Source organism: Paroedura picta, chromosome 15 (assembly GCF_049243985.1).
Source record: "Paroedura picta isolate Pp20150507F chromosome 15, Ppicta_v3.0, whole genome shotgun sequence".
Classification (NCBI taxonomy): Eukaryota; Metazoa; Chordata; class Lepidosauria; order Squamata; family Gekkonidae; genus Paroedura; species Paroedura picta.
In genome coordinates this window covers 22,480,715-22,495,763 of record NC_135383.1, presented here as the reverse complement: position 1 = coordinate 22,495,763, position 15,049 = coordinate 22,480,715, and the positions used below count along the sequence as shown (strand labels likewise).

Genomic DNA, 15,049 nt, shown 5'->3' with positions numbered 1-15,049 from the left:
CTGGCAGCCCAGAAGCAGAACATGCCCTTTCGATCCTGGCCCTGAACTGATGGAAGCAGTGCTCGGGAGAGCTAAGGGCCCTGACGGAACTTTCTCAGTTCTGCAAGGCCCTTGAGCTTTTCTGCCAGGTCTTTGGTTGAGGCTGGGGCCAGTGTTCCCCAACCCCCAGGCCGAGGATGGTGGCCAATCGCTCCCAGTGCGGGGGGGGGGGGAGGCATGGGCGTGCGCCCGCGCCTCCCTCTCCCCCCCCCCCAGTCCGCAGCCCCCAAAAAGTTGGGGACCGCTGTCTGGGGCAATTAAGATCTAGGCCCCTCCTTGGGGAGGTGGCTAAAGATGTCGTCCTGAGAGGGTGGCAGGGCATCTGCTCTGCTATCTCTGAAGCCTGACAGGGGTCAATTGTGCAAGCAATTGGCAGAAAAGAGGAGGGGTACGCAAACCCCACCTCACCTTTCTACCCAGGAAGTTCTTGGGGCCGTCTCCAATCCTTTAGGGAGTATATCTCCCTGGATTATAGGCTGTCAGCGTTCCAGGTCCAGAGGACGACTGCCATTTTTTACCTCGGACTTTCCTTTCTTTCTTTAATCTTAAAGTATCTGCTTCAACCCTACATGATGATTTACCACAAATGAACGCTTTGAACTGAGGGGAGGACATCGGCTGAGTTCCAAAACATCATTTACTGCAAGTATCTCTCGCTTTTTTTTTTTCTCCGTCTCTCTTCCTACATCAAAGCCCTTTGTTTCCCCCCTCCTCTTACTCTGCTCTGCCCGAAGCCACCTCGTTAAGAGGCAGGCTAATTCTCCTAACTAAGCAGAAGAAGGACTCAAATCAACTCGAATTAATTGGCAAAAGCTCTTATTGTAATTGTTTTGGTTTTCGAAGATAAGAAGATAAGAGCTGTGAATGGGAAAATCTCACGAGAACTCTGTGCCAGCACGAGAATCTCTGCCTTCAATACGTCACATGCCTGTGCCGGAACATTAGAGGATAAAACAGAGGACCTCTACTGGCCACTTGTAAAATTGTTTGGGGCCGGGTTTTTTTTAAAGTCAAAATCATGTCTATGTTAAAAAGATTGGCTCATCTAATAGAGATACAAACCCAAGATTACAAAGTATTTTTAGATGGATTGATCAAAAATATCTCCAAGGAGATCCAAGATGGCAAGGAAGAAGTCTTCAATAGGAATGATGGATCAATAACAGTGACTGATGACAGCTTTAAACAAGGTGGAAAACCAACAGCAGAAGAGAAATCTGAAATTCATATCTTCAAGGAGATCCAAGATGCCAAGGAAGACGTCTTTAACAGGAATAATGGATCAATAACAGTGGCTGATGACAGCTCTAAACAAGGTGGAAAACCAACAGTAGAAGAGAAACCTGAAATTCTGGCGACGGAAAATGGGATGCCGGAGTTCTGCAGCCCAGATAAGGACACCCTTTTTAAAAAGACATACAGCCATCTTAAAGCAACAGTGTACAAAAATCAATCAAAAGAAATATGGATCTGCAGTGAAAGTAACCGATTTAAAGGATCTCTCTGGGGGGAAAATTGTATTGATACTGGAGTCCAGGAGGTGCAACGGCCTCAAGATTTATCGATGCATATTCTGCGGGAAAGAGTACAACTGCACTTTCTACGCCAAAGGCCAATGGGACAGAATATAATTTTACGGGAACGACAAGATGTAGCAAGCCTCGAGATGAGACCCCCTTAAGAAGACCGAAAGCTCATATTGTTTTATGTTTAATGTTATACTGTATTCTATATTTCCATTTTTATGAAAAAGGGGAAGCAGTATCTCTTTCTCTCTTGTTTTTTTTTGTCTCTTTTCTTTTGTAGGCATATAGGTAATATAATCATTAGTGCTGAAAATGTAAAATGGGGTTCCCCCCCCTTATTTTTTCTTTCTTCTATTAGGGTATTGTCCTAGGACTAAAGCCTACACTGACTTGTAGAAAATGTTTAATGTTAAGCTTTCAACTTAAATCTGAAAATATATCTGTCAGGATGGTTCTTAGAATGGGTCAAGCATAAATTGTTTTGTAGATGTATCAGAACTAAGGATAAGGAGAAGCTATAGAAGACTGAAAGCTTATATTGTTCTATGTTTAATGTTAAGCATTTAATCTAAACCTGGAAATCTTATTATTCTCTGTATTAACAACATATACTGTATCCTACATTGCTATTTTTATGAAAAAGGGGAAGCAGTGCCTTTTTTCTCTCTTGTTTCTTTTTCTTAGTAGGCATATAGGTAATATAATCGTTAGCGTTGGAAATATAAAATGGGGCTTTCCCCCCTTATTATTATTCTTTTTTATTGGTGTATTGTTATAGGGCCAAAGCTCATATTGATCTGTAGAAAATACAAAGCTCTCAACTTATACCTGTCAGGATGGCTCTTAGAATGGGTCAAGTATAAATGGTTTGTAGATGTATCTGTATTAAGGATAAGGAGAAATTATGAAATCCTTTTGTAACTTTTTTTCTTTGTACATCTTTAAGGCAAAGCCCTACTTTCCTCTCCCTTCATCAGGGTATTGATACAGGGCCAAAACTCATACTGTGCTATAAGAAATATTTAATGTTAAGCATCTAACTCAAACCTAGAAATATCTGCTAGGATAGCTCTTAGATTGTATCAAGCAGTTAATGTGAGGTCTACGATTTCACAAGTAAGTTGATTAATAATAACTTTTCTTTTGTATATCTAAACAGGCCTTTTTTTTAATGTAGTGGAAAGGTGGATGGCTCTTAGACTCATGGCTCTTAGAGATTTGGGCAAAAGTTTATATCACTGTGGAGTCAATGTGGGGTCATATATTCTTAAATGATGATTATATTTCTATCTTTATGAAAATAAAAAAAATCATTATAAAAAAAAAAAAAAAAAAAAGATCTAGGCCCCTCCTTGAGCAAGCCAGGTCATCGGGCTACCCTTTGTTATGTCCCCCTGAGGCACTGCTATGAAACCTGCAGGTTGGGGGTGGGTTTATTTCTCACTGCTAAAAGTGGGACTTAAGGGGGGTATTGTTTTAAGGGGATTCTATTGTGGGTTCTTTTGTTACCCACCATAAGCCACTGTGTAGCAGGATATGGATAAAATTATGATTCTAAATAAATAACTAAGCTCAGAGCAGTTGTAGGCTCTGAGGCCCCAGGCAAAGGGTCCCCTTTCCTTCCACACCCACATGTCCCCACTTGCCCGCCCCTCCTCCTCCTGGCGACTTGCAAGCCCCTTCGTCTCCTGCCGGCCCATTCCCTGCTAGTGCTGGGGGCAGTGAGGAGTGCCGCTGCCATTTCTGGCAGAGGTGCTGAGGCTTCCTGCTCCACTGCCTTAGGCAGGGTATGCAGCTGGGAGCAAGGGGCAAAGTGCTCACAAGTATACAAGTGAGGAGATGCATGAGGAGGGAGTCAGCAGCAATGGGCCCCACTGCAGGCTACGCCAATGCCAGACCCGCATAAGCTGATTTCTTTGGACAGCTTTCAGGACACAAAGGAAATCAGTGGCATGATGCTAAAAGATAAGCTTGGCCCACCAAAGGGGGGAGGAGCCGGGGACATCCCTCGTCACGCCTCCAGGCCTTAATCCCCATCAGGCAAGTTCAGGATAGCCTTCGATAAGAAACTCTCCAAACCGCTGAGCAGGAGGGGAGAACAGTGGCTGTTGCTTGGCGGCTGGCTTAAGGCTTTTGCGAGCAGGGTTAAGGACGTCTTGCTGCCTGTTCACATCAGTTTCCAAGATGAAAAAGTGCAGACAAGAGACAGCCAATGCTCCCTCTCTCCCCCCCCCCCCAGTCCTCAGCCCAAAAAAGATTGGGGACCACTGGCTGGTCCCTTGGGGCAACAGCCCAGAGAACAGGAGGTGTATTTTAGCTGGAGGTCAGGCTCCATCAGGAATCCGGTGCAGCCAGCTGGGAGGGAGGGAGGGAGGGAGGGAGGGAAGGAAGGAAGGAAGGAAGGAAGGAAGGAAGGAAGGAAGGAAGGAAGGAAGGAAGGAAGGAAGGAAGGAAGGAAGGAAGGAAGGAAGGAAGGAAGGAAGGAAGGAAGGAAGGGGTGATACTGAGCATAGAACCTCTTGACTACTTTTTCTCTCTTACAAATGGAAAACACTGGCAAACGTGCTCGCCACACCTGACTCTACTTTTGGTGAAGCCACTGGGAGCTGGACCTGACCCACAGGCCACTCCCTGAGCCGATGGGATGCCTCCAGCACAAGGGCATGGAAGCATCAGCCCTCCACTACCGTTGCCACGCAGGAAAAGGAGTTCATCTAGGTCAGCTAAGAGGGTCACCAGCAGGCCCACTCCTCCGGAATTTGTTGCCAAAGTCAGCAGTTCATCATTCCATGGGCTCCTCTTGTGGGGCTTCACTGCTTGTGGTGGTGGTCACAGAACATGCTACCAAGTCACAGATGACTCATGGTCACCTTGCAAGGTTTTCAAGGTAAGAGACATTCAAAGGTGGTTGCCCTTGCCCTTGCATAGCAACCGTGGACCTCCGTGGCAGTCTCTCCTCCAAGTTCTCTTTAGGGCCGACCCCTGCTTAGCTTCCGAGATCTGATAAGATGAGCTTGGCCAAATTCATCCCTCCACTGAAGTAATCTGATCTACGCAGGGGTTGCCGGGTTTCATGGAAAAGGGGGAGGGGAGGTAATCAAGCAGCAGAGAGCCCAGTAGGTTCAGGCAACAAGAGCTATTTATTTGTTGGGTGGTTTATTTTGGGATTTATAGTCCACCCAGTCATGAGCTGGGCAATTTGAGGGATTATGGTGCTTCCCAACAGGATCACCCACCCACCCACCCCTGTCTCAGGGGGCAAGCAGGCATTTGCTGTTTCAACGTGCCTGCAAGCCAGACATATAATAAAATGCACAACACAAAAAGATGCAGTGCCTCTTCTCTGCAAGTCATTCAATGGGTTGATGGAGGCCAGATAAGTAGCATCAAGATGAGAGGGTTCTGCCTACCAGACACTATTTGGCCACTCACACAATCAAACAAAATTAATATAGTTTACAGCAGCGGTTCTCAACCTGGGGGCTGGGACCCCTTTGGGGGTGAAGCAACCCTTTCACATGGGTCATGGCTGGGTGAGCAGCTGGGGGGGGGGGGCGCTGCCCCTGTTGCTGCTCCTTCTGCAGGCGCCCGTGCTTGGCCACCAGCCGCTCCGGCAGTGCCTCCAGCGCAGTCCCCCGCCAGGCACTCCAGGGGGCAGCACAGCCCGGCGGGACAAGAGCCAGAACTGAACCGAGAAAATCCCAGGGGGGAAAAAAACAATTTATATCCAATCCTGAACAATGGATCTTCACGCCACTGGTCTGTTTCGGTTTAATTTCTAGGAAAGAACACTTGCATTGTTTTATGGTTGGGGGTCACCACAACACGAGGAACTGTATTAAAGGGTCGCGGCATTAGGAAATTTGAGAACCACTGGTCTTCAGTAAACTGATCTGTTCCAAAATATGGATCTTTAAAAAAAAAGAAGAAGCCACAAATACAAAACCCTCAAGAACATCAGCCAACCAGCTAAGAAATATTTCCCGGGCCTCGTAAATTCCAAGACAAATTGCTGTGCTTCATGGCGCTTACAATTCCAGCTGAAATGGCTGGCAACGACTGTAAATCCCATGACAAATACAGATATTTCAGAATGCTATAAAGTTCTACTAGCTTGTGCCGGCCCAGGCAGCTGCGCCTACTATACTACAGACCCAAATAATCAGATTTCCTCTGCTTCCTTGTGAAATAAACAGAGAGTGCATTCTCCTAACAATGCAATTAACCCGCAATATAATGAAGCTTGCAGGCTGAGATCAGCGGGCACAGGCAGACGGGAAAGCACAGAGAGGCAAGAGAAAGTCAGGGGATGAGGGGCAAACAGAACAACTACAGTCCTGAACATTTACCTCCCATCCCCTGAAGGCTCTCTGGGGGACAGCTGGTATTCAGCTCACTTGCAAAATGTGAAGGAATGTCACAAAACTCAGCATGACTGTCACAAAACTCAGAACCATCCACCAGGGAGGGGGGAAATCAGCACAGGGTTACTTCCTTTTTCTCAAAGGAGTAGGTGGGACAAAAATCTCAACTGGAGTTTAAGGAGACAATGGAAATGCAAAGGTTATTTGCATGTCCCTAATGTTGACTTTGGCCACCTCATGAGAAGGAAGGACTCCCTGGAGAAGAGCCTAATGCTGGGAGGGATTGAGGGCAAAAGAAGAAGGGGACGACAGAGAATGAGGTGGCTGGATGGAGTCGCTGAAGCAGTCGGTGCAAACTTAAATGGACTCCGGGGAATGGTAGAGGACAGGAAGGCCTGGAGGATCATTGTCCATGGGGTCGCAACGACTTCACACCTAACAAAAACAACAATGTTGACTGAATGGATGGAAAGAAAATAGTAATCAAATGGGCGGGAATGATATGAGGGGAGGAAATCCTACTGTGAAACAGGAGGGAGAGAGAGCTGTCAATCATAACGACACCACCTGCTCCCCGAGTAAGGGAACGTCACCCTCCTGTCTGCCTTTGCACCTTCTACGTATTTGGAAGGTGGTATGATTCAGTTGGTCATCGACTGGGGTGCCCTTTGTCTCCCTTCTCGCTTTGGGGGGGGGGAGGGAAGAAGGAGCCACGGCCCGGCGCCAAGGCCTTCGACTGCAGCTGATGAGTTAAAAAAAACTTCAGCCACAGTAGTTAAGTGTTAAGAAAAGGATTCGGTTTTCTGAACCATCCCCAGTACAATCTCTGTATTCAGCCCCATAAACTCCAGGAAGCCTTGAGGGCTGCTGCCGGCAAGAAACAGGACCGCTCAGTCCGGTGACAAAGACTTACGGTGTGTGACTCCGGCGAGAGTTTGATAGAAGGTGGGGGTGTCGCTGTCATCCGTGAGGGTCACGTACACTCCTCCGGAGAGCAGCCAGCGGGAAAACGTGAAGGCCTCTTTGTTGTGCAGCAACCAGCTCCTGAATTTGTCGTAGCTCACCTTTTCACCCTAGGAAAAAAAGCAAGTTTTGGAGGAAAATTACGCTAGGTAGTTTTAGAGCACATCCATGAGGGAAAAAAATGTGTCCAAGACAAGCAAATACAAGAAAAGTAAAAATAATATCTGTTCCGCTTAATATTTCTGGTAAGGGCTTAGAAGAGGAGCTTAAGTGCCACTCGGTGCTTAACACCCACTCAGGGCAGCTATCCCGCCCTTGAGTGCCTCCTCCTCCAACCAGCTTGCCTGTCTGTCCAGTGGCCATCCAATCGCCTTCCGTCCCCCACCCGCCTACCCCCCCTCCTCCCACTTCCCTCCGAGGCTCGGAGGCTGCAGATTCCACGTGAGGGTTGCCCCTGCCGGTGAGTTCCCTTCCCAGGGGCCTCCAGTCCAGCCTGCAGCCTTTCCAGGTCCTGAGGGGAGAGAGAGGCCAGCCACAGAGTACTTCCACCTCACCTCACCCCACCCCAATTTGCGCCCGTTGTATTCCTGAATGCAACAGGCTTGGCCCCTAGTAAAAATATAAAAACCAAAGATGCTCAAATGACCAGGGGTCCCCAGGGTCTCACTGGGTCTGTCTCAAGGCTGGAAATGGCTGCCAGGCAATTGAGAAGGGCCACTCTAGGCAAATCCACCTGCTGCCCCTGCTGTCTCTGCAGAGACAAATGGTCCCAGCCAATAGCAAGCGACCAGTTTAGTGTCACTTATGTAACTATCCTGCCGTTTAACGGAATACGACCTAGCCAGAGGATTAGAACCACTTGTACAACACAGATGCCAAGTGTGTAATCTGTGAGGTTGTGGGTCGGAATTCTCCCTCAACCCACAAGCCCACTTAGAGGCCTTTGGCAAGCCGCTCACCTCCTCTTTGTCTGGCACCCGGACCTGCAGTATAGGGGAAGTAATGATACACCTTGCAAGGCTGTTGTAATGATTACCAAGATAACTTTTTAACCGCCAGAGTGCTATAAAGATGCTGATTTGGTCTTCCAAAATCACTGGGACTCCCACCACCTCCCCACCAGCCCCCCAAGCATATCACTCATTGAGTTTCAGAAGCAACCTCTTCAGGACCACTCTTGTTAATGCAAAGTCCCCCCCCCCCCAAATTCAATTCAGCAGACAGCCTGATTCAAAGAAGCCTTACAGCTACATTTCCAGCAGATCAGGCAGCTTGCTTTTCAAAGCGTGCAAATTAAACCCCCGCAAAAGTGATCACCCATCAGCACCAGGAGGGTCTGTGCATACTTTGTTTTTAACCCCTTGGCACAAAGTGCTCAAATCGTGCCTGAAAGCCTCTTATCAGTAGAATGCAGCTGTGCACGGAGTAACTTGCCTTCCTCACACTGGGCAATTTAGCGGCTGCATTCTCTTTAATGAAATTATCATGACAAAAGTCCTCCAGATCCCCCTCCCTTTGCAGAAATACTGTTTTAGCTATCAGGAAGTGTGTACTTCACCTGAGAGAAGGAGACGGGGTGGTGGATGCATAATTGGAAGGAAACCTTTCCTTCTGCAGAAGTCAGATGGCTTTTAATTGGTAACTGGCAGAAGCTCATGAAATGGTAGGAAATCTTTGTACATCAGAAGTCTCAGTCTATAATGGGTCTCCTGAAGCAAGCATTACACAGCTTAATTTTAAAGGGGGGGAGGGCAGGAAAACTAGTCCTCTTGAGATCCTAGTTTCCTGAGGCAGGAATTGCAACCCAGTCTTAAGAAGCAAAACAGAACGCTTTCAAAGGGCTTTTGGCCCTTCGTTCAGATCTCCAGGCAACAGAGATCAGTTTCCCTGGAGAAAGGAGGATGGGCTCTACAGCATCATGCCCTGCGGAGGTCCCTCCTCTCCCCCCCCCTCAAGTCCACATTCCCCAGGCTCCACCCCCAAAGTCTCCAGCTGTTTCCCAACCCAGAGCTGGTGAGCCTGCCTGTGCTTAAAAGGGGTTCCCCCCCTGATGGCTGCTTTAATCTTGCTGTTGCAAAGACATGCATTTGCACCACTTTTATTGATGCCACCCTTCTTCAATCCCAGTTATAGGGCAGAAAGGCAGAGTCATGGATTTTTTATAGAACCATAGAATCATAGAGTTGGAAGGGACCTCCTGGGTCATCTAGTCCAACCCCCTGCACTATGCAGGACACTCACATCCCTATCGCTCATCCACTGTCACCTCCACCCCCTTGAGCCTTCACAGAATCAGCCTCTCTGTCAGATGGCTATCCAGCCTCTGTTTAAAAATCTCCAAAGATGGAGAACCCACCACCTCCCGAGGAAGCCTGTTCCACTAAGAAACCTCTCTAACTGTCAGGAACTTCTTCCTTTCTTTCTTTTGTTAATACCAGGACCTTTTCCCAGGGTGGTCTCAAGAGGGCAGCCAAGCTGTTCTGCATTCAAAATGCAAGATTCGAGTCCTGCAGCAACTTAGAAACCAACAAGACTTTTGTACTTTTTTTTAACTCTCTTTGACTTCTGGATTTTTCCGAAATCCAGGCAGGTGCACTCAGGTCTCTCCAGTCCGAATCCAACACACGCTCTCCTGCCCCAAAGGAAAATCTCCAGCATGCGGTAACCCTCCTGCATGGTGCTGCCAACACTGAACCAGGAAATTCCTAGAGAGTAGGGTTTGAGAAGGGCATCAGTGGGGTATAATGCCATATGTCTCACCCTCTAGAACAGTGGTCCCCAACTGGGGACTGGTACGTCCATAGATCAGTTGGTACCGGGCCACAGCTCCTCCTCCCCGGCAGCTGCCTCGGGGGCTGCCCTGCCACTGTGCTGCCGGCTCACCTTTGGTGCTCTCCAGCGGCCGCCATGTCTGGGGCTCCCCCTCGGCGTGGCACTCTGCAGCTGCTGCTGGCAGCGCCCCCCAGTGGGCAGCGGGGGCGGGAAAGCAAGTGGAGCAGGGACTCAGCCGGCGGCGGCAACGTCCCTCGGCAAAAGACTACCCCCCCCCCAGGCCTCAGTAAAATTGTCAAGCGTTGACCGGTCCCCGGTGATAAAAAGGTTGGGGACCACTGCTCTAGATCAGCCCTTTTCTCCAAGGAATCTGATCTCTGCACTTGTATTGCTGGGAGATTTCCTGGTTTCACCTGTACGCTGGAAATCCCACCGAGCCACCATATGGAGAAAGGCATGAATGAGCCAGCCTCCACTGCTGTGCTTGTTAACAAGCAGCCCACACCCCCCGTTACCTGCGCCTTGCTTTTCCTCAGCCTCCATGAATTAGAGCAGGGGTAGTCAAACTGCGGCCCTCCAGATGTCCATGGACTACAATTCCCAGGAGCCCCCTGCCAGCATTCGCTGGCAGGGGGCTCCTGGGAATTGTAGTCCATGGACATCTGGAGGGCCGCAGTTTGACTACCCCTGAATTAGAGGGACACCTCATCCAAGTAAGCAACCAGAGACCTCAGATGACCTCTTCCTTTCTCCCAGCAGGAAGTACCAGGGAGGGATTGTGCCGCAGAAAGGAACAAATGAGCATCTCTTCAAGTTGCTATCCCTCTTGGACCAGGCACAGGGAGAGGGGGGGGGAACTGCCACCACACGTGGCTGCATTTGACAAAGGAGTGGGAAGCAATATCAAGCCATGCCCTGGAAGGCCCAAAGAGAACATTTCTGAAGGAAATCATGAATCCAAGAGCACACACACAAGCTGACTCTGGGCTCCCCAGAAGACAGGCACACAATGGGAACATAACGTTTCTCCGTCATCCAGAGCTGATGGCAGAGACTTCCTCCAGAGATTCAGAGGCCACGGAAATCCAGCGGAGGTTACCGCAGTCCATTTTCATTTCAAAAGAAGATCCGCACAGGATATTTCTGTAGAAGACCAGAGCCACACACATTAAAGGAGGACCGCTTTGCCTCCTTTGGGATCCTCACTGACTGACTTTCCGAGGAAGCTTTTTCATTAAAATGCACAGACAGGGCTCTCAAGTTCTCTGCATGACGGGAACACAAATGCTATAAAAACCTGAGAATTGATTCAGCCTCCTCAAACCATGTACAATTAGACCATACTAGACTGTTGGGCGTGGCCAACAGCAAGAATGGAGGGCAGATCAGAAGCAGCCAGGCACAGAAGGCCAAGATTTTTTGACATAATGATTCTAATGTAGAACAGCAGATAACACTAGGCTGCCAGGGAAGGATGGGCCATATGGAACTAAGGGTAAGAGGTTTCTGGAGCTTGTATACCAACGCCTAAGCATGGGCAACAGAAAGGAAGAGCTCAAGCTTCTAATGGAGAGGGAGAGATGATTTAGGAGGCATTACGGAGACTTGGTGAAATGATTCCCATGACTGGAATGCAGTAGTGGATGGATATGAGTTGTTAAAACAACAAAAAACAGAAAAGGTCGAAGAGGAGTTGCAGTGGTGCTCTGTGTGAGGACAGGGCTTGCCTGTCAAGAAATACTAGAGGAGGAGAGTGACACTTCATTGGAAAGTATCTGGGTGAAGATAAAGAAGAGTATAGCAGTTGACATCTGCTAGAGACTGCCTGACTAGGGTGAGAACGTGAATGCTGCCCTCCTTGAACATCTTGATAGAATATCCGGGCAACAGGATCTTGTAATTATAAAAAGGTAAAGGTAAAGGTATCCCCTGTGCAAGCACTGAGTCATGTCTGACCCTTGGGGTGACGCCCTCTATCGTTTTCATGGCAGACTCAATACAGGGTGGTTTGCCAGTGCCTTCCCCAGTCATTACCGTTTACCCCCCAGCAGCAAGCTGGGTACTCCCAGTTTGGTGTAGTGGTTAGGAGTGCGGACTTCTAATCTGGCATGCCAGGTTCGATTCTGCGCTCCCCCACATGCAACCAGCTGGGTGACCTTGGGCTCGCCACAGCACTGATAAAGCTGTTCTGACCGGGCAGTGATATCAAGGCTCTCTCAGCCTCACCCACCCCACAGCCTCACCCACCCCACCAACTCTTCTTCTTCCTCTTCTTCTACTCATTTTACCGACCTCGGAAGGATGGAAGGCTGAGTCAACCTTGAGCCGGCTGCTGGGATTGAACTCCCAACCTCATGGGCGAAGCTTTCAGACGGCTGCCTTACCACTCTGTGCCACAAGAGGCTCTTCTTGTAATTATGGGTGACTTCAATTTCCCTGATGTGCGATGGGAAACGAATTCTGCAAAGCATCCACAGTCATGCAGCATTCTGACCTGCCTGGATGATAATTCCATTTTTTTCAGATGGTGGAGGAACCTACAAGAGGCTCGGCAATACTCAACTTAATACTGACCAACAGGCAAGAGCTTATAGGCAGGGTAAAAGAGGTTTGGACCCTGGGGGGAAATGACCATAATCTCCTAGAATTCCTTTTGAGATTGGGGGGGGGGGGGGTTTCAAGGAAATTCATAGTCACATGCGTATGTTAGATTTTCGTAGGGTAGACTTTAGCAAACTCAGAGACATGATGAGAGTCATGTGGACAGGAATGCTGGATGAGAAAGGAGAAAGTGACAGGTAGACTCTCCTTAAACAAGAGTGATTGTATGCTCAAGCCATAACTAGTTGAGCAAAAGGAAACATGGCAGGGGATCCAAGAAGCCTATTTGGATGAACAGAGAACTTCAAGAAAAGCTAAGGAAGAAAAAGGAAATGTTCAAGATATGATGGGAATGATAGACTTCTAAAGAAGAGTATCTGCAGGTTATTAGGCACTACAGGTCAGCCATCAGAGAGCCAAAAAACCCTGCACAGCAGAGCAGGGAAGCTGAGCTTGCTGCGTGGGCCACTGTATTCTGCAGGAGCCCTGCCACCCTTCATCCTCTGCCCTTGCACCCTTGCTCCAGTAGAGCAGAGAGGGCCATGTGATGAGCTGGGCTGGACGGCACTCCCAAGCTTCCAACGAGGCTTGGGTGCATGATGCGGCTGCTGAGGAGTACGGCTGAACAGCCTTCCATGCTTTCCCAAGCTCTCCCTGCGGCCCTGAAGGTGGGGTGGCAGTGGTGGAGCATGGCATAGTGCAGCTGGATGGCCATCCCCAGCTCCCAGGCTTATCCCCTGGTGGGTTAAGAGAGAAATGCAGGACTGCATGGCAGCTACCGTACTTTGGGCAGATTATGAGAGGACAGGAGTCACTGGAAAAGACAAGGCTAGGGAAAATGGAGGCAGCAGGAAAAGAGGAAGACTCAACAAGGGATGGCTTGATTCTAGGAAGCGAGCCACGGCCCATAGTCTGCTAGACCTGAGCAAGTCTCTTCACAAAAGGATACTTGGGAGGACACTGATTCATACAGTCGTCACAAGTCAGAAGCGGCACTTAACACACACAGTCGAAAGTTAGCAGCCGTGGGAGGTTCAGGAATCTTTCCTGTTTTGCAGGCATCCCAGATGCCTGGAGCCAGCAGCAGGTAAGGGGAGAGGGCCCTGGGCACAAGGTTGTGGTGGAGGGCCTGCTAATGAGGGCCTCTTGGCCTGCTAAGCAGGGCCTGCTAATGAAGGCCTCTTGGCCTGCTAGCCTGGGCCTGCTAATGAGGGCCTCCCGGCCTGCTGCCTGCTAAGGAGCTCTGTCCCGGGCCTGCGGCTGCAAACTGCAGTCCAAAGCCATCTTAAGCTACCTGGCCATGGGGCCAGGGGAGGGGACCCTTTCAAGGCCCGTTCTTAGGAATGGGCTTTGAAGCTAGTTTATATATAATCATGAACAATGGATCTTCATGCCATTGGTTAATTTAGGTTTAATATCTGTTAAAGAACACTTGCATAATTTTATGGTTGGGGGTCACCACAAATTGAGGAACTGTATTAAAAGGTCGTGGCATTAGGAAGGTTGAGAACCACTGCGCTAGTGGAAGACCAAGTCAGGATACAATGCAATGAGGTGACCTTTTGCTGATGAGACAGCCATTACATCAATGGAAGGGGATCCAGGGGTTCTAACCCCCTACCTTTCCATAAAGACTACAACCCCCCCCTTTTTTTTTAATAACTTGAAAGGCGAACACTGAATTCTAAACTAGGTAATAATTCCTCAGTTGGTGGGAGAGCTGCGAACACATAAGAAATACTCGCAGCTCTCCCTGCAATTCAGCCATTTGCTCTCAGCTGCCTGCCTGCCAAATTCATTAAGGTGGAGAAGTCTATGCCAGGCTTATGAAACTAAGTGTGCTAAGGCATGCTGAACCTTTAGTAAATAAAGTGCTTTCTGACTGAGCACGGAATTAATGGCGCTTGGATATTACTTTTATTGACGTTCTCAAGCACTATGATTTCGAAGGCATTTGTCTGCTGAATGGCTCACCACTTGGCAGGGCTGAGGTTCAAACGCTCCTCGTCTTTGTTTTGCTGGGAATTCATTTCTCTCGCTTAGGTGCTACAAGGCTACTAATCAGCCCAGCCCAACTGGGGGGGGGGAGGAATTGGGATGATGGACTTCTCCCTCCCTCGTGAAGCTAATGGTGCAGCTATTTATAGAGTGCCTAATATTGTGCTCGGTGCTATATGAATCAACACCTATGTGAAAGTCACACAGCCAGACTCTCACCCATTTTACAAAATGAAACACCCAAGGGATTACTGAGAGGAAGGTGAAGGAATGCAAGCCTCTGGTTTTAACTCTCACACCGCCCAAAATATGAGTTGGGTTATGCAGTAGTTTTTAATACCCCACTTTCCTCAAGCCTACGGAGTCTCAAAGTGGCTTACTGTTGCCTTTCTTTTCTTCTCCCCTTATGCGTAAAAGAACTACTGAGTAAAGCTTCTAGTGGCTGAAATGCTGGGCCTTCAGAGCCCCAAAGAGCTATGAGCCCCATTCTCATGATGCACACATCTGGAACAAATTACCAGCTTTGCTCCATTCGTATAACGTGGTGGCTGCATCAGTATTTTATTTGCAGTGGGAAGTCCACCTAGTTTGTGAATAGGCCTCTGTATGACCTGCTCAAAACCTGAGCCAGCACGGTACCACGGTAAAGCGTGTCAGACTAGTGTTTGGGAGAGCCAGGTTCAAATCCTCACTCTAGCCATGGAAGCTCACTGGGTAGCCTTGAGCCAGTCACAGGTTAACCTACCTCATTGGGTGGTTGTGAGGATCAAATGTAGGAGAAGAGAT

The 15,049-nt window shown here is 48.7% G+C and overlaps 1 protein-coding gene across 3 annotated transcripts in view; it reads right to left on the bottom strand.

Moving 5' to 3' along the window:
• Nucleotides 1–15,049, bottom strand: part of USP32 (ubiquitin specific peptidase 32) — a 192,673-nt gene that overhangs the window by 84,911 nt on the left and 92,713 nt on the right. For all 3 annotated transcript variants that reach the window (XM_077311223.1, XM_077311225.1, XM_077311224.1), the window contains exon 5: nt 6,843–7,002. In XM_077311223.1, the coding sequence (XP_077167338.1) occupies nt 6,843–7,002 (160 nt within the window). The remainder of the gene's footprint in view (nt 1–6,842; nt 7,003–15,049) is intronic.